The sequence below is a fragment of the Saccostrea cucullata genome, unplaced genomic scaffold (genome assembly GCF_032062105.1).
Source record: "Saccostrea cucullata isolate Sc308-1 unplaced genomic scaffold, CSIRO_AGI_Scuc_v1 ctg1263, whole genome shotgun sequence".
Classification (NCBI taxonomy): domain Eukaryota; kingdom Metazoa; phylum Mollusca; class Bivalvia; order Ostreida; family Ostreidae; genus Saccostrea; species Saccostrea cuccullata.
This window is the reverse complement of record NW_026921801.1, coordinates 8,846-35,296: the sequence shown is the minus strand read 5'-3', so window position 1 is coordinate 35,296 and position 26,451 is coordinate 8,846. Positions and strand designations below refer to the sequence as shown.

At 32.7% G+C, this 26,451-nt stretch overlaps 1 protein-coding gene across 1 annotated transcript; it reads left to right on the top strand.

Annotated features, from left to right (window-relative positions):
* Window positions 1–289: 289 nt before the first annotated feature.
* On the top strand, window positions 290–9,363 carry LOC134260734 (uncharacterized). Its single transcript, XM_062743282.1, has 3 exons — window positions 290–568; window positions 6,248–6,556; window positions 9,344–9,363. Exons 1-3 carry the CDS (start codon window positions 385–387, stop codon window positions 9,361–9,363), a joined length of 513 nt encoding a protein of 170 aa, XP_062599266.1. The 5' UTR covers window positions 290–384.
* Window positions 9,364–26,451: the final 17,088 nt, after the last annotated feature.

Below are 26,451 nucleotides of genomic sequence, written 5' to 3'. Positions count from 1 at the left end.
AACATCTTTATAATCGATTATTAATCAATTACAAGACAATATTACTGCAATCAATTAATAATCGATTACACAAAATTTCTCAAAGTAATCGATTATTAATCGATGAGATTTTCAAGCAATCGTGCTATTGTCAGTCTTTGAGTTGATTTAAAGTGTATGGATACACTTTTTTTTTCAATATAAAAGGCATCTAACACACTAGGATGTAAAGGCATTTTTACAAGCATTTTTAAAATTTTTTACTTTTTTTATAGAAACTCCTGTTGTGACCTCAGAGGCCCAGAAAAACTTTACTTCGGAGAAACTGGAACATACTTTGCTCATATAGAAAATACTGGTTTGATCAATATCACGGTCGTTTGGCAGAAAAAAGACAAATGTGGTATGGTGACAGATATAGATGTAACTGACGAAAAATACAGAGGAAGTTCCGTGGATTTGCCAACCCCAGTTCTTATCGTTAATTTTGTTCGGAAGCAGGACGAAGGATTATATCAGTTGGTGGTGAAAACTGGAGGAGGCCACGAGATAACTAAACGTTCCATATGTGCACAATATTTTGAGCAAGGTATGCAACTTAAGTAATTATGACCTGGCATTAAAAAATAAGGAAAATGAAAGGACCTTTTTATGTGATCGAATGATAAATTTGTTTATATCTGATTAAAAACCGGACGTTGGATTATAACAATATTTTAACATTTTAAAAGCACAGGATTTAGTCATTTTTTTTTTCACAAAACAAGTTTTGATTTTTGAAAACGTGTATATTAAGAACGGATGACAGTCTATTTTTAGTGGCAGTAAAAGCTAATAATGGCATGTTGCTCTCACAACTTTGACATTAATGCATGCATCCATAAAAAGTGCTCTTACTCCCCATGTTTCTTTTCATATGATCTCCATTGATTATGGCTTTTTAGGCTATGCAATGTATAACGACTATACCCAAGGCGTACCTAATAAATAAATAGTCCGATATTTTGAATCAAGCTAACATTTTGAGGGCGTTTTTAAATAAAAATAGTACGCTAAAAGAATCTACTAATTTTCGATAATCGTCCATTTCATTGCGCTTTACATTTGACATGTCTACGGACTGCGCTTTTTTTCTTTTTAAAAGCGAAAAAGAAAATAAACATCGTTTACAAACTTCAAGAGTACTGTTCAACTATATATTCAAGAAGTGGTGTGAATAAAATGTGGATACTTAAAAATTCTAAAGAACTCTTGGATAATTTGAAATCACAAGACTTTACAAAAATCACCAGCTTAAAAACTTCGACTTTTCAACTTTATACACAACAATTCCCCACGAAAAATTAAAATCCAGGCTTTCTGATATCATTGACAGCTGCTTCTTCAATAAAAATGGAACTTGTATATTTACTTACCTCGTAATTGGTCATTTGCAAATTATTTTGTTAAAACAGATTCTGATTGCACACATAAGTACTCTGAAGTTGACATCAAGAAGACGCTTGAGTTTCTGATTGATAATATCTATGTGGTTTTTGGAGACCAGGTATTCCAACAATCTATTGGAATTCCCATGGGTACTAATTGTGCTCCGTTATTAGCAGACTTATTTTAATATTCATATGAAGCAAAATTTATACAAAATCTTATGCGTGAAAAGAAGAAAACACTTGCTGTGTCCTTCAACTCGACATTTAGATATATCGACGACGTATTGGCAATTAACAATGGTAATTTCCATTTCTTTGTCGATACGATATATCCTGGTGAGCTTGAGATAAAAGATACCACAGAGTCTGACACTTCTGTTTCATACTTGGATATTTTACTTGAAAAAGACGCTAATGGTATTTTAACACCCAAACTATATGATAAACGTGATGACTTTAACTTTTCTATCGTCAACTTCCCTTACTTATGCAGCAATATACCTTCATCACCTGCATACGGAGTATATATATCTCAGTTGATTCGATTCGCAAGAGCATGCTCTACGTATGAACAATTTCTTAAACGAGGTAAATTATTGACAAGCAAGTTGATGAAACAAGAATGTCAGCAGTCTCGTTTAAAGTCATCATTTCGTAAGTTCTTTGGTCGATACAATGACCTTGTCAGCAAATACAATTTATCATTGAGTCAAATGCTGACTGACGTTTTTCATACCAATTGTTAGTCCATTATTTATACACTGAATTGACGCCGGATTTTTTCCATTATTTCCTGATCATGACGAGGAGCACACAGCGGATGTGACCGGTCGGCAGGGGATGCTCACTCCTCCATGGCACCTGATCCCACCTCTGTTGTTTCGTGGGCCCGTGTTTGCTCTGCTTTTATTTTGTATTGTTTTATGGACTTTGAGATTGAATACTGTTCGTTAACTCCATACCCTTCTTACAGCAAATGTTTTGACAAAATAAAAATTTAACTTACATGTATTCGAATCTCATGAGTATGCTTCAAATACGGACACCGATCTTTACATTGGGACAAGCTACTGAATTAAAAAAAAATGATGTACATGAAAAGGGAATTCAGCATCCGCTTTAAAAAATTGTATGAATTGTATATATTTTATGAGATTGATCTCTTTTCGTATTCATTTATGCATCCTATGCATTCCTGTTTCTGAATGCAAAATACAGTCGACTGTATTGACATAGCATCCATAGTTAGAACAGGCTGTCTGATGCATTTATTTTAATTTAATGCACTACGTATATTTGTTGTTGTTATACTTCTGCGGTCGTTTCGACTGTTGTGTAATGCGATTGCTCATTTCGACATTTTAAAGATAATAGGAAACTATTACATATCCGCTTTCAGAAACATTCCTGACATCATTGCATGTGGTACATGTAACCATTATGAAATTATATTTAAACAATGTAAATTAAATATCTTTTAACAAAAAAACTAAAGAAATCACTAACTTTTTCTAACACCCAACACTTCTGCTGCAACAGTGACGTCAAAAATAACGTACATTTTTATCCGATAAATAACAAAACCGGCCCAGATTAAAAATGTGGAATTATTTTAATTTTTCTAAAAACAATAATCCAAATCCCCAAAATTTAACATGATATACAAATTTATTAATTTTTATCACCTTTGTCTAGAAAATGCATCATTATAGAAAAGAATGAGAGTGCGAAAGGTTTGTTTTTATTTTAAAGGAGGGGGGATAATTAAGAACTTAGCATAATTGATTCTTTAGATAAATGAATGTTAAAATTTATCTTGAAATCGTATTATTGATATTTTTATTCTACCTAAGTGTAACAAAGGCAAATAAATAAACACTAATTCATATGGTTCTCGCAAAAAGTATTTTCATAGTGATAGGAGACTTGTAGATTATATATGAATAATTATGTGACAAAAATAACTATGTTTTATATCACCTGAGTCACTCAGGTGACCTGTTGCTATTTGTTTACGTCCGTCGTACGTTGTTCTTCGTCCGTCGTCGATCGGGCGTAAACTTTGAAACATTTTCATCTTTTTCTCTGGAGCTGCTGAATCAATTTCAATCATTTTAAGCATATAATATCTATGCGTGAAGGGAAACATAAATTGTGAAATTCATACATGGTCCCTGCCACCCCTGGGCCCTGAGGGATGGAGCAAAACCACTAAAATTAAAGCAATCTTTAAAAATATTCTTCTTTACTCCTGGACACAAAGCAGTCAAACTGTTGGCATGATTGTAATAAGCATGGAGTCCTAAACCAAAATTGTTAAATTCATAGCCCAAGGGGTCAGGGATTGAGTGGGGTCATAATGGGTTGTCAAGGTTTTATTTAGGAATATATAGGAAAAATTCTTCACGAGAACAACAAGGCTATGATCGATTGATCGTCAATATAAAAGCATAAGAAAAGTATAGATTTAGGTTTGTTCAAATACCACTTCGACTCTGAAGCCACTTTTACATTTTCACTTTTCAATACTCAAATAATTCTTGCTTTTATCTTGCTTAGTTGCTCAGATGAGCGATGTGGCTTGTCTTGTTATATGTCCGAATAATTTTACATCCGAGGTTACATGTTGAGTTTGGAAGACATCCAAGGATTTCTGATTGGGGGTTACACCCAAACAGCAAACAGAGATAACATTTTAAAAGAAACAAGTATAACTTTTGGTCTCAATTGCTTAAGCAATTTGCATTTGTCAGGTCTGTCAATTTGCTTACATGTAATTGTCATTCAACTTGAACAAAAAATATGCGTCACATTTTCGTAATAGTTTTGGGAGGTTGGGTTTTGAAAAAAAATATTTTACTATATACTTATCATTCATTGAAATTAAGGACCCAAACCCAAAGTTTAAATGCACGTAGGTTTTTTTTATTTGACAGTAAATGGGGAAATAATTATGGTAAGATTATCTATATAGTATACTTCATTTTAATATCATCAGGAACTGTTTCGGTTTCATGTTACTTAACATTTCTTTTCGATATTGCATAATTCTTACATGAACCTGTCCTTAAAACATGATATCATTATGTATACAGTTGTCAAGAACAAGAAATAAGTTGATAAAGGAGTTAAGGTATTCAATGTATAAAGTAGCATTGCTAGATAACGAAAAAAGTGAAATGAACCAAATTCACAAGACTTATAACATGTAAGGAGACAGTCATATTTCACGTTTAAAGTTTTTGAAGAGTTATCTGTCCTTGATGAAAAGAAGAATTTTTTTGATTTCTCAAAATTTTTGCAGTAAATAATTTATTTTCATTTCATATTGAAATAAAGAGGAATTTATGCATATTTTCACCAAGAGATTTGTTTGAAATTTAAATTACTTTTAAGAATATCAAAAAAAAAGCGCTGTCCATATGCTTTGATGTAAAATTCAAGGTGTAATTAATTGAACAATGATAATTTTTTTTTCAAATTTCTTTGGTGGGGCATTTTTATTTGATAATATCTTCAAAATGCTAAATGTACTATGATTAAAGATATCGGATAATTTATTTATTAGGTAGAAAATACGGTCGTTATACATGAATATCTAAATTAATAAAATGTATCCATTTTTATATCCCACCATATTCAATATGCGTTGCAATCCCATATAAAGGTTTAGTCCCAAAGAGGCAAGATGGTTGGCGGATGATCACAAAGTTTTTATACTACAGGTGACAGTGTTAAGGACTCTATGGAACCCTAAATATTATTAGCCAATTATTCCACGTTTGATATTACAGTTTCTTTAATTAAAACTATGGATGAGTGTGTCCTATTACTCAAACTAGACATTTCGAGGGTATACAGTCTGTGAACAGAATTTTTTCCCATGGAGTTTTGGTTCATTAGACTTTTTAAAAACACTTTATATACTATATATTACATGTATATTGACAAATGTTTACCTATATATAGGTTGTTCACTGCATCATCACCTGCAGATATGGACTCCTAGTTGATTCGATACGCAAGAATATATTTTATATACTAACACTTTCTAAAACGAGATAAGCTAAGGATATCAACAACCTCTTTAAAATCAACGTTTAAAAAATCTATGTTCGATACAATCACCTTCTTAGCAAATGCATTTATCCTTTAGTCAAATGTAGATTGTCGTTCTTCTATACATTTCGTCTAGCCTGTTTTTTTACACTGCAATGTGTACAAATTTTCGAGTCAACCGGTCAATGGCTGATTTTACCAGTCGACAGGGATGCTTTCTGCTCAATGGCACAAGATCATGCCTCTGATGATTTTAAAGATCCCTGGTTGCACTGTTACCATTTTGCATTGTTCCGAAGGACTTTTGATCTTGATTCCTGTTCATTAACGCTTTGTTCCCCATATATCAATGTTTGCTAAAAGATACAGTATTCAATTGGAGAAATATTTAAGATACAGTATTCAATTGGAGAAATATTGAAATTACATTGCAGAAGAATTTATAGAATCATATTTTTATGGTTCTTTAATAGGTAGGACAGAAAATTAAAGGAAATGCTGTTGGGGCATTTATAAAACAATGTATAATATTTTAGTAAAAAAAACTAAATGATAACTGTCCAATATTGACAATACATAAACTAAAGCGCTTTTTAGACATAATATGACATATAATGTTTTCTATATAACTAATTCATTTGAATCCACGTGTTAACCTTCAAATATTGACAAATTGCATTTCATAAACAAAACCCTTTTTAGACATAATATGAGATATAATGTTTTCTATAAAACAAATTCATGTAAGCTCAATCATTTGAAACCCATTGTTGTTTTAGAGGATTTATTTACAATGGAAGATGATCGGCCTTTAAGCTATGAAGAGGAAATCCAAGTAGAGAACAAACCTAAGAAAGAACCAATCAGATTCCACGAATATCATTCCTCTAATGTAGTACTCATTCACGAAAATACTCTAGCAAAACGGATAAAAGATTTGAATGGTACGTGCATATGTTTTACAGACCGCCCAATTAAAGTGAGAGAAAGATTGTACGTACGTGTTGCAGAAAAATTACACACGTGGTGCGCTTCCCTTGATTTTGGATTGACAAACACTGACCCATGTCAAATTTACTGCTTGGAATGTGAACATACAAATAAAAAATTTCTGAAAAATATCATGAATTTGCAATTTTTGAATGTAAATGATATTTTATGTTTTTCATTTAATGAAAAATGCATTTTCTCTATTATATTGAATGGACGAGAAGTTTTCTGTGAGCAGATTGATTTGATATCAAACTGTCAACCTATGTGGCTTGTATTTGAACTTACGGGTGATATATCCGCGTTAGAAATAACAACAAATCATATTAAAGTAGGACATGTTTTGAGTTTAAGCAAATACTATTCTGTACATCAGTAAAAGTAAATTCTATTTGTGTTATACAAAAACCATGATACAAACTTTGATAATGGAAACTTGAAGAAGAGGTATATGAGGAGAATTTGTTATAGCAATCGAGAATACTTTATAACCGAGTACGTTATGAAAAGAAGTTTACTGTATTTTCATTTTTCTTACCTTCAGTATAAGTATGCCACCGTAATCGAAGGTTCGGGTGGTACATGTATAAAGTTTTGTCCTGTCCCTGCGTCTATATGTCTGTCTGCAAAAACTTAAATTTTGACAATAACTGGATGGAGCTTTGACTTTGATATTTCATAGGTGTATTCACTGTTAAAAACCTTTCTTTAAGTCCCACCAAAATTGATATCTTGACATATGAGATTGACTCATTTTTACCAACAAAATACCAAACTTTAAATTTGGCGGTAATATTTCAAATGAACAGGTGTTACTAAGGCTTTCATACTTTACTTAACAATGTGTTTTTATTGTGACAAGACCTTTCAATTTGACCTGTTGATCTTGACCTCAGAGTTTGATCCACCTTGTAAAAAATTTTAACCTAGGCCAAATTTTTTGAACAGTTGGTACTAGGCATGTTTATTTCACAGGTGTATGTATACCGTGTGAAAAGACCTTTTTTAGTAATACCAACAATTTGACCTTGGACTTGCATTAGAGAAACGCTAACCTTTTGTCATAAGCTGCCATACGGGGCATCAGTGTTTCACAATCATATCTTGTGTTATGTAGAATTGCAGATTGTACATTATCAAGTACATTGCTCATTGTTCAATTTGTTTTGTAATTATATTCTCAAGCTTTAGATTTGCTTGTGTCGTCTGCTGTTTATGTTAAAGTAAAAAAATTACTGTATTTTGCTTACCTTACTTTGGAGGGATGACAGTTTGACATTTATTTCAATAATGAAACTATATGTTGTTTCTTGTGTCGATTTACAAACTTTATGTTGTTTCTTGTGTCGATTTACCTATTTGACTGTATTTAAAAAAAAATTCAATTTTGTAAAGGACTCAGTACTGTACAGACGGTATAAAACTCAGAGAAACTGTGGCCGTTTTATTAGTTTTCGATTAATTGTTGTGGCCGATCATATTGTATGTTTTATAAGTTTTCTTTTTATTGTTTTAAATTTAATGTAAAGCAACATTAATAGTATGTTTACTTTTAGCGGGTAAAGCTGTATATAACTAACCAAAAAGTACATAATGACGAGCAAAACTCCTCTTCTTAAACTTTAATTTTTGTAAGGGTTCAAATTTAAAATAACGAGAGTCCACTGTAATAAATCTAGAGGAAAAAACTATAGTTAGAGGTAAAGTCTATAATCAGAAAAATACCCCCTTTCTTCGTTTCTCGGGCCTACAAAATTAATGCAATGCAGTGAAAAGTGTCCTACATGTTAAATACACAATGTTACAGTAGTTTAAACAAACTTGGCCACACTCCCCAAAACTCATGAAACAAATTCAGAAAGGTCTGGAAACACATTTTTCAAAGGAAATGTTTTAAGAGAAATAGACTATAGATTCTTTCACATTCTATTTATAAAACCGGTTCTACACAGGCAACTTAGCCACATATGATTCTCATATGAGTATCGTATGATTCTCATATGATTGATTTCATATGAGAATCATAGAAAAAGGGCATCATATGTGAATCATATGAAGCAAATTATATGATTTACATATGATCCACATATGTGAATCATATGAAAATCACTACATATGATTTGCATATGAATGATATAAGTGTGTTTCAAGCCATTTACATATGAGAATCAGATGAAAAGAGCATCATATGTAAATCATATGAAACACTTATGTATGTTTCAAGCCATCTGCATATGAGAATCATATGCAAAGGGTATCATATGTAAATCATATGATACACTTATGTGTATTCTCTTTCAATATTTTTCACATTCTTGTACACATTTAAAAATCAGATATTTCTACTTTAGATGAAAAATCATAACATTACAATGATCGATCTTCATTGGTTAAATATCTTAAAATATCTTATAATGCTTACACAATTTTTTTGATAAAATTATTTTCATCAAGAGAAATAACTTATTTTTCACAGTGTACATTCTAAACAAGAAACAACCAAGTCAGTAGCATTATATGTATAAAAATTGTGCATACTTCTTCAAATGCCTGTACAAATTTTTATTTCTAAAATGTGTTTATAGTAGTTGAGAATTTATACACGTACAAATAAATAACATAATTAGGCCATTTTCTGAAAAAAAATCCATATGACATGAAAGTTCCAAAACAAAATATGAAATAACTTTAGAATAAAATTTGATGAATTATTGTAAGTAACAACACATTACTTTGAAAAATCAAGCTATTGATTATTCCATTTTCAATTAGTCAATGTCAATCTTTACAGGTCAAATTTAGGGAAATTGTGTACATCCTCCCCATTTAAAATGCTTTATATTCTCTTGTTCTTTTTACATGTTTGTATCTTTCAATATTTTCAGTTGTCCTCCCTCTGATCTGACCATTTTGAGAATCCCTTTGAACTGTACAAAAATTGCAAATCCACCAGTTATCCTCTTCCTCAACAATTTCTTTATGGCACAGAATGGTCTCTACAAAAATTTCAAAAGTAAAAATAAAATAATTCTTTAACTCTACAAGTTATTAAAGTTACTTTGATATAATCAGCAAACAAATGTATGATATTCACCAACACTGAAATGATACAAGATAAAACTAACGTTATATATGTTATACTAGGTGTTTTGAGGAATCCTATGATGTAATTTGCAAGACAATTACATGTAACTATTGAAAGATATGCTTCATAAGGCCAAGCTTAAAAAAAAATTTGTTTGCAGTTGCCGACCTACATTTTATAGACTGGGTAGGTAGGTAGGCATTCTTTTTTTTTGAAAAAAAAAAGTATTCAGAGTTTTAATAGATATCAAATAATACTAATAGAGCTTTTGTCATTTGCAGCTGATTAGGATTAGGCTCCAAAACAAGTTGATAAAAAAAAAAAAAAATTTCAAAAATTGAAATCCAACATTAATAATATCCGGAAAATCATGACGATTTCCTTTCATATGTTACGTACATTCCCAGACTGGGGACTATCTATTGTAAACTCTTTTTATATAACCTTAAATTATAAATTCTCTGATGAAAAATGATAATGAAATTGAAATACAATAACAACAATTAATACTTACTTTAAAGCAAGTTTTTAAAATATTTTACTCATGGTTTTTACTTGTTATTATTTAAGAATTAATTTTACTGAACCAATCAAAAATAACGTCTCATTTCCCCATGTGCACTTTCTAACACAACCACAAATAGCAGCGGCCGATAATAACTAGTTGCAAAGAAAAAAAAAAATACGAAAAAATATAATCGCATAAAATCTTGCAAATATGCGTGAAAATACAAAAAGTCTTTTAGAAAAGAAGTTTTTCATATCCTAAAAATGCATTTATAGAATCCATCAAAATAAACAGAAAATGAAACGGAAACGCATATTAATTTTTTTTTTTTTAGCTCAGATATATCTAACATTTAACCTGAAACCTAGTGACGGCTTTACATGCAAAACGGACTTGAAGAAAAAAATTTTATCCTGAATACATAGATGAGGAAATATTCAATGGATTAGCTAAAATTGATCTACTTTCAACACACATGGATATATTTTTCTTTTGTATTGAAAGTTGGATGTCGGGTTATTGAAATTTTAAGTTTAAAATTATGACATGTAGCGCGAACAGCAAATTGTGTACATGGCGTCAGTGAGTAGAATGGTCAGGTAAGCTTATTGGAATTCCTTGAAAAAAATATTTGAAATAACATTTGTCAGATTCAGATGCATGTGTTGATAAAGTATTTTAAAGCTGCTGAAAGAGATTGTCTAGCTACTGGTGAATTTAATATATGGTGACACTAAATGGTGAAAATCCATGTTACATTTTGAAAAATGAAGACACAAGGTCTGTATAAGTTTGAGGATTCAGATCCCTACGCCTCAGCTGTGTATTGAGAACGCAAACTATTTTTACTGCCAGGGTTTTTTTAAGGGTTCATTGGGAGCCTGTTTATGCTTCAAAAATGACAAATATATTGACTGAATGTAAAGAAATGTTGTACTTTGCAAATAAAAAATAAACGATTGTTTAAATTTATTGCATGTAAGAAAAATGACAAAATAATAGAATATATTCACCAATTTCTGATTTTCAACTAAATCATAAATGTTACTTTTCTCAAATGGAAAAGAACAGTCCATTGATTTTTTTTACCTAAAGTATGTTTCATTGTACCAGTCAAGTTTTCAAAGAATGATCAGGTTAATATTTTTGTAGCTTGTCTCATTTTCAAGTATTTTGACCAAACTTAAAAAAATAGTACATCTAAATGTATAGATGCACACACTACCAGGCCTTACTTCGGATGTTGAATCGGCCCTTATTTTCAGTATGAGTGACTAGGTTTAAGTTTTTGGAGCTGGTCTCATTCCAAAGTAACTATAAGGCCCATATTGACCATTATTATGCTTCCTGTCAGTTTGTCTCTATATAACCCATACCCTACTATTCTCGCATAGTGTTCTAAGGATTTATATAGCGTAAGCATACTATGCTGAAATCGTGCACGGCTTCATTTTCTGAAGAAAACCCGACTGCGCCGACGCTGGGGAGCGAACTCTCGACCCTGAGATTGTCAGTCCAGTGCGCTACCGATTACGCCACAGACGCCATTATCAGTCTCATAGTACTGTAATATACTGAAAGGAAAAAGAAACGCATATTTTACTTTTAAATTAAATTAAAACTATTATTTCGAAAATGTTTTCCAGTATTGTTATCAAACATTTTAATTCATCTTTAATCTACAAGTTACCAAAATCTTGTTTGACTTTGACTGATAATTCCTGAGTTATTGAAATTGATATGTCGATACCCCTCAAAATTAAAATAAAAATTCTCATCATCTCCCTTGCACATTGGTAACAGCCTTGATTTTCCTGTGCATTGAGTTCACCAGCGCATTTATCTTTCTCATTTGATTTTATTCAACGCTTCCGACAATAGTCTTAATGGTTGATAGAAGCTGTATTATTCCAAAGCCAACAAATCCCCCCGCCAAATGAGTGCCACGATTTTTCATTTTAGGATAGAATTTACAGAATCCAGCTGGTTTGGTACACGTGAATGTTTGTGAGAAAGTCTCGACAAACACTGGCTACATTTTCCGAGTGTGAATATGCCAAAAACATTACGCACACGACGCGTACGTGCGCGCGTGAGAGTAAAATCGACGTAAAAGTTGCCAAGCTCGCGGACCAAATTAGAGCAGAGAATTTCTGTCAATTTTAGGGTGAAAATATTGGTATGATAGTTTGCTGTATAAATATCGGTTTCAGTGATAACACCTCGACAACAACCGAGGTGACATGATGAAAAGCCCTGTCTTGATATGACGTTGTTACGCGTCAACGTCACTGCCATCGTTGGTTGGAAACCTTTTAATTTACTCTCTGACAACTGAAAAACATTTTTTTGTTGAAAAGTTTAAAACAAACTTCACAGCAACATCTTGTTGCCTTTTTATTAACTTACGCAATTCAATTACTGGAACCAGTGTAACTTCCGTCAGCCATACCATGATTGCACGAAATTTATACTGATTTCAAATGCGGAAAACGATGTCTATAACTCCAATGAATCGATTGGCACCACAAAATGTGATCATAAAATTGTCATCATCAACATGCACGTGTTTTTGGCTTTTTATCATTTCCCCTACGTGACGCCATACATTTCATGGTTGAGTAATTTTGACCAGCAATTTTAGTGCACAGTAATCAAAATACACATTTGACCAATTTTCATAATTTTCGGCCATATAGTTAAATATATTTCGCTATTATGCTATTATGCGTTTCTTTTTCCTCGTAGTATATACAAGTATCATTTTGCAATGCTTGATACATCATTTGGGTTTAGGCATTTACAATCTCTGTCAATTCAACAAAAATTATTTTCATGTACCAATAATTTAATTCTGGTTGTAACGTTGTATTTGATTGGATAAAAAAATTTACTTTATATCGTATAAAATGACTTGCGTCAAAAACGTATCAATGCCCCTGACGTTACATTCAAATTTAGTACAAATTGAAGTCATTTTGTTAGAACAATATTCTTTTTTTCTTACATCAATTAAATGAAAATTAAGTTATAAGCAATGAATTTAATAGCTACCCTTTTATACGGTATAAACTGGGTTGGAACAGTTTACGCTTTTTTTAAAACGGCTTTGCGGTTTATAAAGCGTAAACTGTCCCAACCCAGTTAAAACCGTATAAAATGGGTAGCTGTTATATTCTTTCCTTAAATAACATACGAGTTGAATTTGAATATTTTCTGTTACACTTTGCTTGTAAATGAAACATTCTAGCATGTTTTTTTCATTGTCTTTTTAGGTCACCTGAGTAAACTCAGGTGACCTATTGCTATCTGTTTTCGTCCGTCGTCGTGAGTTGTGCGTCGTGCGTTGTGCGTTGTGCATTAACATTTGAACATTTTCAGCTTCTTCTCTGCAACCACTGAACCAATTTCAACCAAATTTGGCACAAAGCATCTATGGGTGAAGGGGAACAAAAATTGTGAATTTCATGATCCCTGCCCCCCTGGGGCCTGAGGGGTGGGGCCAAAACCACTAAAATTAATGCAATCTTTAAAAATCTTCTTGCATGATTGTAATCAGCATTGAGTCCTCTACCAAAATTGTGAAATTCATGGCCCTGGGGTCAGGGGTTCTTGTGCTAGGGTGGTGCTAAATAAGTATATAGTGAAAATGCATTATTTCTTTGAAAATCTTCTTCTCTGCTCCTGGTTATTAAATAAACAAACTACATACATAGTTATGATGAGCAAGAGTGCCTCTACCAAAATTGTGAATTTTATGGCCCCAGGGTCAGGGGTTCTGGTGTAAGGGTGGGGCTCTATTCATTATATAGGGAAAATACATGAATTCTTTGAAAATCTTCTCCTCTGATCCTGGATATTATATAGACTAACTAAGTGCATAGTTATGATAAGCAAGAGTGTTTCTACCAAAATCGTAAATTTTAGGGCCCCAGGGTCAGAGGTTCTGATGTTGGGGGGGGGTGGGCTCTATTGATTATATAGTGAAAATACATTAATTCTTTGAAAATCTTCTACTCTGTTCCTAGGTATTAAATAAACTAAGTGCATAGTTATGATGAGCAAGAATGCCTCTACCACAATTGTGAATTTTAGGGCCCCAGGGTCAGGGGTTCAGGTGTTAGGGGGGTGGGGTCTCTATTGATTATATAGTGAAAATACATGAATTCTTTGAAAATCTTCTTCTCTGCTCCTGGGTATTAAATAGATTAAATAAGTACATAGTTTTGATGAGCATGAGTACTTCTACCAAAATTATGAAATTCATGACCCTCTGGTCAGGGGTTCTTGTGTTGGGGGGGGGGGGGCTCTATTGATTATATAGTGAAAATACATGAATTCTTTGAAAGTCTTCTTCTCTGCTCCTGGGTATAAAATAAACTAAATAAGTGCATAGTTATAATAATGAGCAAGAGTGCCTCTACCAAAATTGTGAATTTCAAAGCCCCAGGGTCAGGGGTTCTTGTGTTAGGGGAGGGGGGGGGGCTTTATTGATTATATTGTGAAAATACATGAATTCTTTGAAAGTCTTCTTCTCTGCTCCTAAGTATTGATGAAACTAACTAAGTGCATAGTTATAATGAGCAAGATTGCTTCTGCCAAAATTGTAAATTTTAGGACCTCAGGGTCAGGGATTCTGCTGTTAGGATGGGGCTCTATTGATTATATAGTGAAAATTCATGAATTCTTTGAAAATCTTCTTCTCTGCTCCTGGGTATTAAGCAGTTGAACTACCTACGAGTATAGCTATGAACCAAGACCCATTCTTCCAGAATTGTGAATTTCAAGGCCCCAGGGTAAGGGGTACTGTAGAAGGGGGGGCTGTACTTATAGACTGAAAATGAATGAATTTTTTGAAATCTGATCCTTGGTATTAATCAAATATTTTTGAAAAGCAAGGATGCCTTTTCAAAAATTGTGCAATGTGTGGATCTAGGCCTAAGGGTCAGGGGTTCATGTGAGGTAGGGGCACTACAAATTATTGCCTAATATAATTGATTAGTTGAAATGCATTTTTTGTTCCTCTGCCTTGCCTATGGGTATTAAGTAACCAAACTAAGCAACTGCTAAGTGTATAGTTATGATGATCAATGATGCCATTAAAATTGTGTATGCCATAGCATTTGGCTTAAAACATGAATCAAATTCAATCACTGGAAAGTTGTTGCATAATGCTCAGGTGACCTGTAAGGCCCATGGGGCTCTTGTCTGTTAGTACTAAGGAAAAACATGTTTTTGAACTAATTACATTCCACTTAGATAAACCTCAGTAAGTAAAATTTTTATATCTATCATAAGCCATACAAATTTAAATACAAGTATTTTTAATTCTTCTGCATTCTACACAGGGAATCTTCAGTTGAACATGAATTCCATCTTCTTTAATATTAAATGAAAAAAACCATTAATTCCACTAAGAAAAATTAAATTGCAATGCAAATCTAATTTTTTGGTTTGGTATTTTTTCCCCTATGTCTTCCAATTTAAAAAAAAATCTAAATATTTGGCAATGCATGGTTTGTTTTTTTTATTTATTTTAGTAAACAATTTATCCCCCCCCCCCCCCCCCCCCTTTCAGAAGCAGACTGTTAGTGAAAATTGCATTGTTTACATTTGATTTCCAGGTAATTATTAATTTTAAAAACTGTAAACAATTTATTGACTTTGCTTAACTTCAATTTTAATGTACTCTGTAAACCATTGGGGTGGGTGTTATCTTGTTACCTACATTGCTTCTTTTTCACAAGTCGCAAATAACAAAAAACAAAAAAAAAGATTCGAAGCATTTTAATTTTCTAAAGTGGTTTTCTTAAATTATATTATAAAACATGTGCATGTACATTTGTCACTGTATATTTATAGATTATATAACTACATAAAAGTTCAATAAATACTGCAGCATGCCAACAGCTTGGGGTAACCCTGGTATTTATTATTTGAAAGAATTTTGTTCAATTATAAGGTATGACTAGAGGCTAACTGGCTTTCAACCCTTCAAGGTCTTCCAGGGTTTCAGTTTCCAATTTTTGTACTATGAAATGACTTGGAGATTTAAAAAGCATCTTTGAAGGAAAGTAGCTTGCACCGCCCCCCATCCTCAATAGAACCTCATTTTTCATAATATTTAGTTTGTGTGATTTCTTGAAGAAAAAAAAATTAGAGCAAGTTATTATAAAGAGAGTATATTGTTTCTCCAAGGATGAATCCAGGATATGTCTTTGTATTCTCATGTCAACAGAATTTGTGTATTTTTTTTATCATATTCCCATTTATAGATTTTTTTTTATTAAAAAAATAAATAGATAAGACAATTCCACCTTGTTATTTTGATTTAAAAAGTTGTTCATATAATTTTGAGGCGATATGCGCAAATATAAATCGATAACAATAACCTAATTGCAGAATTTTTAAGAGCAGGTGCCTGTAATGGATTTTGATCCGCTCCCCGGTTAAAAAAAATGGCGTCGTACTGCAGACGCTTCGTACTGACGGTACTCATTGTAATTTTCGTGAAATACTGCAAGTAGAAATATTATCTCGGATAATTTCGTTTAGTATCGATGCATACAGGAAAATATCCATTCGATTTTCACCAAAACATGACCGATTCTGTCAGGAAAGTGGAATTCTAGTCGAAAATTCGATGACATGTTCTGTCGCACGACTGCTTTTTTGTCTGTTTTCAAAGACTTAAAATATCACCGGTGAGTTTATTAATCCTAAACAACTTTTTCTTTCTCCGAGACGATTGGTGGTTTGAAAAAAATGTGCAATTTATGTATCTTGCGAAGAAATTACAAATAACTACCGTTTTAGAGATTTTTAAACGTAAAACGGAAATCGGCCATTATGGGTACTCGCACGTTAGAACTTAACATATGATTACTAACAACTTCTTTTGAATTAATTTACATTAAAATTTATCTTTTGATATATATTATTGAAATTGCAATTTCACTTGCGTATAACAAATGAACATTGTCTCATATGATTCTCATATGATCACCGTTTCATATGATTCTTATATGATCACCCTTACCAAAATATTGACCTTCTGGCAACATTTTCTGGCTTTATTGCCGCAGTATTGCAGCAACATTCTGGCAATACATTGCCGCAATATTGCGGCTATATCGTTTTTCGTATGTAAATTAGTTTTGCGGCAATATTGCCAGAAAGGGGTTGCGGCAATATTGCTGTAAATCATGACCCAAATATTGATCTTCTTGCAACATCTTCAGGCATTATTGCCGCAATATTGCGGCTATATCATTTTTGTATGTTAATTAGTTTTGCGGCAATATTGCCAGAAAGGGGTTGCGGCAAAATTGCTGCAAATCATGACCAAAATATTGATCTTCTGGCAACATCTTCCGGCATCATTGCCGCAATATTGCGGCAATATCGTTTTTCGTATGTAAATTAGATATAAACTGGTATTTAATAGAAATAATGATCTATCAATCTAACAATTAACAAACTGTGCTGAGGAATATAACAAACAATAGCAAGCCACAGGGTCAATAAGAAATAGCTACTTCTGCTATTCTTTGAACAGATAGAAAATTATGTTGATCATCATAATAAAAATCAAGATATGTTTGTGAAACACTGTGCGCCTGGTGGCGATAAAGTTTGAAAAGCTATTTATAGCATATGGTTCACAGTCAAGGTCACAAGGTCATTGATCTTGGTGTCATTTGAAAGAACTTAATTAGTGGAGTATGCATACTAAATATGAAGTCTCTATCGCTTATAGTTCAAAATTTATGGCAGAGGGTCAAAATGGCTATTTAGTATATGGGTCCCAGTAAAGGTAAAATTGTCATTGACCTTGGTGTTACTTGAAAGAGTTTAATTAGTGAAGGGTGCATACCAAATATGAATTCTCCATCTTTTATGACTCAAATGTTATGTCGAAGTTTCAAAAAATCTATTTTAAGTATATGGTCACAGTCAAGGTCCCAAGGTCATTGACCTTGGTGTTATTTGAAAGAGGTTAATTAATGAAGGGTGCATACGTAATACAAGTTCTCTATTTTTTATGGCTCAAGATTTATGTCCCAAGATTCAAAAAATCCATTTTAAGGATATGGGTCACAGACAAGGTTTCAAGGTCATTGACCTTCAGGTATCTTTTGAAAAAGCTTAATTTGTGAATTATGCATACTAAATATAAAGTCTCTATCTTTCATTAATTATAAGTTATGATGAATATTCGAAAAAGCTATTTTTAGTATATAGGTCACAGTCAAGGTCACAAGGTCATTGACCTTGATGTAATTTGAAAGAACTTAATTAGTGGAGTAGACATACCAAATATGAAATCTTTATCTCTCAGTAATGATGAAGGTTAAAGTTTACAAACAAACAGACAGGACAAAAGCAATATGTACCCACGATCTATCGAGACAGGCGCATAAAAAATGGTTATAGAAACAATATTAATATGCCACTGTGAAAATGTCCAGCAACTCTGCGTTAATTTTCAAATAATATGCTTTTAATTCATCTTTTCCTGCTACTCGAGGATATATAGACATACAAGTCTAGTATGCATGCATCACAAGCACTAATTGAAACACATATAATTTTTCCAATTTTATCTCCATTGAATCATTCTTCTCAAAAAGAATATTGGTTTTGACTCACCAAGTCTGATGATATGGAAACAGAGTACACATTCCTATAATTATGCTTAAATTCTTTTTAATTATGCTTAAATTCTTTTTTCTAGTCATTCCACACTATGCAGTCTTACTACTCTTCTTGACTAATCCCACTGTACACAATTAACAACTCTAATCAACTTGATACAAGTCAGTAATGAAGCAAAACATGCTTGCCTTTGAATTCCCTCCACTTTATTTAAAAAGAGGAAGTAAATGACTGAGCATGCTCAACAAATGGCTCATGGGTAATCCTAGATGTTGCCAGAAAGTTTTTTCTGGCAGTATTGCCAGAATGTCACCGGAAGTTGTTGCAGCTAGCGGTGATATTTCACTAACTTAAAAAGCTTGTTTCTGGTGACAAAAATGTGTTGCCGCAATATAGCAGCAATATTGCTGCAATAATTTTACTTTGGTAAGGGCACTGTCAAAATATTCATGATTTTTACCTGAGGACAAATTAGTGAACAATGTTTCATATGATTCTCATATGATCAGTTTCATATGATTCTCATATGATCACTGTCAGATTATTAATATGATTCTCATATGCAGGATCTTTCATATGAGAATCATATGTATATTACTTCATATGATTTACATATGTGTATTCATATGATCCTCATATGATTTGCCACCTATGATTCTCATATGATTGTATACACATATGATTCTCATATGATCCACATATGATCCTCATATGAAAGGCAATGCATATGTGGATCATATGTGGCTAAATTGCCTATGTACCCTATGACCTTGTTGACGTCTTCTACGGGCGCTTGATTGTCTACACCCAGTGTACACTTTTCCATAACCAACTTTTGGTGTACACCATCTACACCCTATTTAGGACAGGTGTAGTTAATTACACCGAAAATTCAATATGGCTGACAAATGTCAAGATAGTAAAACTGCAGAATTCTTTTTCTGTATTTGAGTTTACTGTCAAGTATTTGATAGGTTGATTGTGATAAACTGTATTTAGTATTTTAAAGGACAATATTTTGTGCATTTCAAAAAACAATTGAAATGCGTGGTATTTTGTAACATAAAATAATAAACAAGCTTGGCCAGATTGGATGCTAAATTCACTACATATTTTAGACTATGTCTAAAATGTAGTTATTTAGTTATAGAGGATATTGTATGGGTGGCACGGAATATGTTTATAAATACATGTATTTCTTTGCCTTTTCATAACTTGTTTTGTTTTATGACCTAGAAAAATAAAAGGTTCTGAACACTTTAGTAGAGGTGTTATAGGTTTCTTTGTAAGCGACGGAGCTAACCTACTCTACTATGATAAGAGTGTTTGGTTATACTCCCTGAAACAAATCATCGGTGTGAAATGCAAAATGACCCGAGGACAAAGAATATATTTAAATGTTCGAACTACTGAATGCGTACAATGTTGCTGTCTCATTGCCTCCCCGTGACCTAGCAAAACCCCTAGGTTGGGTTTCACGAGGCAAATCTTTAAACAGGCATCTCTGAGATGTACTTTGAAACCGGGTAGGGTGCACAGCAGTCTAATGGTATCGGTGTGAGGCCGCAGTTTAATCTGTAAGGTACTCCTTAGAGAAGCAATCGATCTTATTGACATACATCTAGAAATAGCCGGACTTCAGAATCCATGACCTTTGTGGTCTGTCTTGAAAATACCACCAGTTTTTGGGTTCCGATCATCCATAAACCTTGCCGAGTCGGTGATACAACACAAAGTTTGCTCTCCTATCTATAGTTCATTAACATTTTTCGTCTTTTGATTATATAAAATTTACTTCGAACTTCTAAATAACAATTGCTTTGCGATATTTAGATTTTTTTTTAATTTGTAATTTTGATTCAAATGTTCTAATTTCAAATAATCAATTTAGAATATAACTTTAAATGCCCAAAATAAAAAAAAATCTAAACCCGATTTGAATTTATTATATTAGTTCAATATTCTAACTATATAAAGCTCATTTGCGTAACAAAAAGAATTTTTGAAAAAGTTTCAAAATTCAAACCAGATTTAAATCTTTGGAAAATGATATTTTGTATATATTTGAAGCACGGACCTTTGGATCTTTGGATCGCTTTGAAAAAAAATTTTAAGCGATCCAAAGGCAAATGATTTAAAGTAAAAGATTAAAAACGTGTAAAACGTGATGTTGAATATTTTAAATTTGAGTGTTTGAATCAAGGAATTGAAGTTCTAAGAATTTAAAACGTTTTAAAGTTGAAATTTAGAATTTAAAAATAAATTTTAAGCAAAAGAAAAAAATGTAAATGAATTTTGGATTGTTAAACGTTTATTTTCTGAACAAACGGTAGAATAAAAACTCAAAAGTTTAAAATACAAATTTGAATTCTAAACATTTGAAGAAAAATGTAAAATATTAAAACATTAAACCTTATTTAGAAATTTGAAAATTTAGGTTTTTGTACAAAAATATTAAATTTCAAAATACCAAATCAGTTTGAGTTTTTTAATTATGGATATTTGAACTATCATATTAACATTCTAAAGTTCAAAATCATTTTAGAAGTTTGAATTGTTAAGTGTTACACGGACGGTATACGTACATGGTTGGAAAAATGGCGGTCAGGTTGTAGTTATTGTCCTCCGCTGAAAGTTGTGGATATCAATTTCGGTTCGTCTATCTGCCTCTTTTGACCTGTCTGTAACACTTTCAATTCAACGCAATATCTCGAGAACCTATGAGCTTTTTCTTATACATTAATTTCATATTTTAAAATACCCTATGACTCAGGGAAGATTCCTATTGATACTGTGGACAAAAGGTTTAATGGTCAAGGTTGTAAATTAAAAAAAAAAAATTCTGTCTGTTTTAACACTTTTGTTTCCGTGCTATATTTTGAAAAGCCTTAATTCCTTTGCAATAATATTCCATTTTATACCACAACTGCCTATGGCTGAAGGAAGACCCCTATTTATTTTAAAATTAAAGATTAAGGTCGTAAATTCATGCATCCTATGTGTGTAAAACATTCCTTTCTGGGCGATATCTCAAGAAGCTTTTGAATTGTTGCAATTAAATGTTCCCCATCCCTAGATCCGCGCAGGGGACACAGATTCTCCGAAAAAGTTTTAATACGGTCGATAGCTATTCTGTGATTGACGGATGGAAATGTACTTGAGTCCGCTTCCCGTGAAGAAGGATATCAAATAAAAAGAGATGTTAGGATTAATAATACATGGCGTTATCTTAATTACTTTATTTACGAGCTTTTTTCGAGTTGACATCCTCACTCGCAACTCACATTGTGGTTATTTATAAATACAATGAACGGCCTTACAACCAACTGACACTTAAAGATTATTTTATAAAATTAATAAGGAGCATTTCATTTGGATTTTTTTTTAAAACAATACCCAGTATTATTTTTTTTAATTTTGCTGCATGATGTAACCTACGTTAGTTTTTGCCCCCCCCCCCTCCCTTCTTTTTTTCTTGGAAGTGTTTGAATCTAGTCAGAAACTAGAAGTAATGTTCACTAAATGAATCCCCTTCCTCTTATGATTGTAATGGTGCAGTGCATGTTTTGCTCTGGGACACCCGAAATAAGTCTCATATTAAAAAGTAAAACAAGAACCACATTGACACAAGCGTCAAAAATAGGCCTTTATTAACCAAGTTTTCCTTTTATGAGGCAAAAAAATGAAATGTGTTTTTCTGTTTTTAATAAAATATATTTTATATTAATCTGTTAAATATTTTGTTTAAATTAAAAATAATTCACTGAAAGACAACTCTCATGAACTACTACAGAATGAAAGTTACTCTAACAAATATTCTATCAGAGTAGGCAAAAATTAAATATGTAAATACTGTTGTATATGTAGAGAATAGAAATTTATGACGAAGATGGTATAATTTTAGTAGATGTCGATACGATATGTCCCAGTAAGCTTAAGATAAGATATACCACGGAGTCCGACACATCTGTTTCATACTTGAATATTTTACTTGAAAAGGACGTTAATGGTAATCTAACAACCAAGCTCTATGATATACGTGATGGCTTTAACTTTTCCATCGTCGTCTTTCTATACTTACGCAGCAATATACCTTCATCACGCGCATGCGGGTTGATTCAAGTTGATTCGATATGCAACAACATGCTCTATGTATGAACAATTTTTTAAACGAGGTAAATTTTGACAAACATTTTGAAACATTAAGAATATCAGCAGTCTCGTCTAAATTCATCATTTCGTAAGTTCTTTGGTCGATACAATGACCTTGTAAGCAAATACAATTTATCATTGAGTCAAGTGCTGACTGACAATTTTAATATTGTTAAATTGTTAGTTGTAAATTGCACTTAATATTGTTTTATTGTTAGTCCATCATATATACACTGAATTGACGACGGATTTTTCCCGTTATTTCCCGATCATGACAAGGAGCACACGGCGGGTGTGACCGGTCGGCAGAGGATTCTCACTGCTCCATGGCACCTGATCCCACCTCTGCTGTTTCGGGGGTCCGTGCTCTGCTTTTATTTTGTATTGTTTTATGGACTTTGAGATTGAATGCTATTCATTATCCCCATATCCTTCTTTAAAACAATAATTCTGTACTTTGCGGCACATGTTTTATGTGTGCTTGTTGCAAAGCCACTAGTTGGGTAATGAAGATAAAGCCGCATTACGCATGCGCGGATCTAGAGGGGGGTCGGGGGGGGGGGGGGTCAGGACCCCCCCCCTGGAATTTACCAGGTTAAAAGATGTATATTATACTAAAACAAGAAAAAAAGTTATCATGGACCCCCCCCCTGGAAAACGCTGACCCCCCTGGCAAACGCGAATATGTGTGAAATGGGTATGAAAAGTGAAAGATTTGAGGCAAAAGAAGTCACCACTACCCCCCCCCCCCCCCACCCTTCCCCCCACGAAATAGGTTTTTAACGTTTGGGCGAGTTTATTTTATTTTTTTTATTATTTATTTAATTTTTTTTTTGCTTGTCAAGGTTTTCCTGGGATTGGATTTTTTTTGACTGGGGTGGACCCCCCCCCCCCCTGGAAAAAATTTCTGGATCCGCGCCTGTTACGATTTGCCTGTTTCTTGTTTGGTCGAACACTATCAAGGACAAGCGTGTCCCGATTTCAACTCTCCGAATGTAGTCAAAAATGTGTATTTATAGACAAGATTGAGAATTGATAATTCTGAGTAACGTATGACATGAGTTATTTGATTTATGAGTGGAGTTTAAGACTATTATTTTAAATAGACTATAATTAAGTCACACAAAGAAGTTCATCTGGTCATATCACTCATGGCTAATTAAAATAATTAAACATTTCAAAAAAGATAAATCTGACGGGTTGAAGTAAATATGACAATCCATTAAATCAAAACAGATGTGAGAATTTTGAATTGAATATATTCGAAGTAATTATCAAAATGTCCGATGGTACATTTTCATCCGTGACACCTGAGCACAGGACCCACAGACACTAAGCTCCATATTTCTGTTCGGAAGATTGAACTTTATTGAGAGGACAACCACAAAGTTAAGAAAGCTGCTAGGTCAGCATGACCAGGAGGATTTTTTTATGATAAAGTTCTAGGATGTGACTAATTTGTGTAATTAATTGAGGGTGTTATAAGTTTTCAGAACTTGTGCCCAATCCCTTTGTAATTATATTACAATAAAACATGTTCAAATCAACTAATTTGTGAAAATGTAGAACTGTCAGAGAAAAAAGATACAGATTGATCGAGATTGCGGCCAATGAATCAGGATTTTTGCTAATAAACAATCGTCATCATCACATTATCATATCATCAGTACATCAAAATCATTATCCCTATTATCAAATCATCATCATATTGTCATTACATCATCATATTGTCATTACATCATCATCAACATTTTATCATCAATCTATAATCTACGAAAGACGAATAGGGCCACATAAAAAAATATTTTTATCTCGTAATTAGGAGATCTTTTCTCGTAATTATGAGATAATTATCTCGTTATTACGAGAAAAGATCTCCTAATTACGAGAAAAGATCTCGTTATTACGAGATATTTATCTCTTTATTACGAGAAAAGATCTCATCTCGTTCTTACGAGATAATTATCTCGTTATTACGAGAAAAGACCTCGTAATTACGAGAAAAGACCTCGTAATTACGAGTTAATTATCTCGTAATAACGAGAAAAGATCTCGTTATTACGAGATAATTATCTCGTTATTACGAGAAAAGATCTCGTAATTACGAGAAAAGATCTCGTTATTACGAGTTAAAGACGAATAGGGCCGCATAAAAAAATATTTTTATCTCGTAATTGCGAGAAAAGATCTCGTAATAACGATAAAAGATCTCGTTATAACGAGTTAATTATCTCGTTATTACGAGAAAAGATCTCGTAATAACGAGAAAAGATCTCGTTATAACGAGTTAATTATCTCGTAATTACGAGAAAAGGGGAAGTTTTGCGCAGAGAGCTCTGCGCTGGCCTCACGATGCGTAAAACGGCTAAGTTCGGTTTCGACATCTTTTCTCGTAATTACGAGATAATTAACTCGTAATAACGAGATCTTTTCTCGTTATAACGAGATCATTAACTCGTAACAACGAGATCTTTTCTCGTAATTACGAGATAAAAATATTTTTTTTTTATGTGGCCCTATTCGTCTTTCGTATTAATCAGTCATCATTTTATCTACAATCAATTATTCATAATTTTCTTCATGTTTTTGAAGAATATACCATTTTGTTAAGGATTTTATTTTTTTTTTCCACCATTTTCTTTTTTAATGATACATGTAAAACATTTTAATTTATTCATTATTATCCTCTCCATTTTGAACATAAAGTCATTCAATATCTTTAGATTTGAAGTTTTTTTTCTAAATAAGGTCAAGAAACAAATTTAAAGATATATATGTACCTGTAAAACTGTGTTGCTATACAAATATATACAAAAAAAAGTCTAACATTTATAATGTTTTGCTGAGCGTGCATAAAAAAAAACAAAGTTTGAACGCTGTGAAAGATGTTGGGATGCTGCACCGCTAACATCAAAGAATGGGCGGAGCTTAATCTCACTTTCATTCCTGGTGTTCAACAGTGACGGACCCAATTTCTACCCAGAGTTATCGTTCCACTCTTACCTCTGTCAACGTCTTAAAAGTAGTACAGAAGTGGAGGGACGTGGTTTTTATTTTTAAATGTTGTTTAAATTGCCCACAGGAAGATAAACACCTTTACATTTCTATATATGTGTCAAAGCTGCAAGTTGTTTGTCTGTAAAAACTAAACCATGTTGATATTTATCGTTAATGCGTTTTAAATTTTCCACCCTCGTAATATCCTGCCGAGAAATAATCCCCTATAAGATATGGCGAAAAAGTGATACCTGATTCCAATTCTCATAAATAAACTTTCATTTCACATGTTGAGCAAGAGTATAAAAGTTTTACATTAATAATTTATGATGTAATAGGTAAAAGTAAGTTTTGCCAAGAATCTTGGCATTTAGACGTTGACAGAGGTGTTGTAGCGAAGCGAACGATAACTCTGGGTAGAGATTGTGACGGACCTGAGGTTAAATCGCGGAAATCGGTACAAAATTCATGTATCTCAAAAAGAAAAGATCAAAATGAAACTTTTGAAAGGTATAATAAAACAGGTATTGGCTGTATTCTCGGGCAAACTGCGCTTTGTCGGCCCTCGAACCAAACTGTCTGCCCGAGGCCTC

What these genes read in the sequence shown, in the direction of transcription:
- LOC134260734 (XM_062743282.1), top strand. Translation starts at nt 385, where the DNA reads ATGGTGACAGATATAGATGTAACTGACGAAAAATACAGAGGAAGTTCC. An exon ending in TGCACAATATTTTGAGCAAG is followed by an intron (nt 569 to 6,247) that starts GTATGCAACTTA and finishes TTGTTGTTTTAG; the next exon opens with AGGATTTATTTACAATGGAA. An exon ending in TCAAATTTACTGCTTGGAAT is followed by an intron (nt 6,557 to 9,343) that starts GTGAACATACAA and finishes CAATATTTTCAG; the next exon opens with TTGTCCTCCCTCTGATCTGA.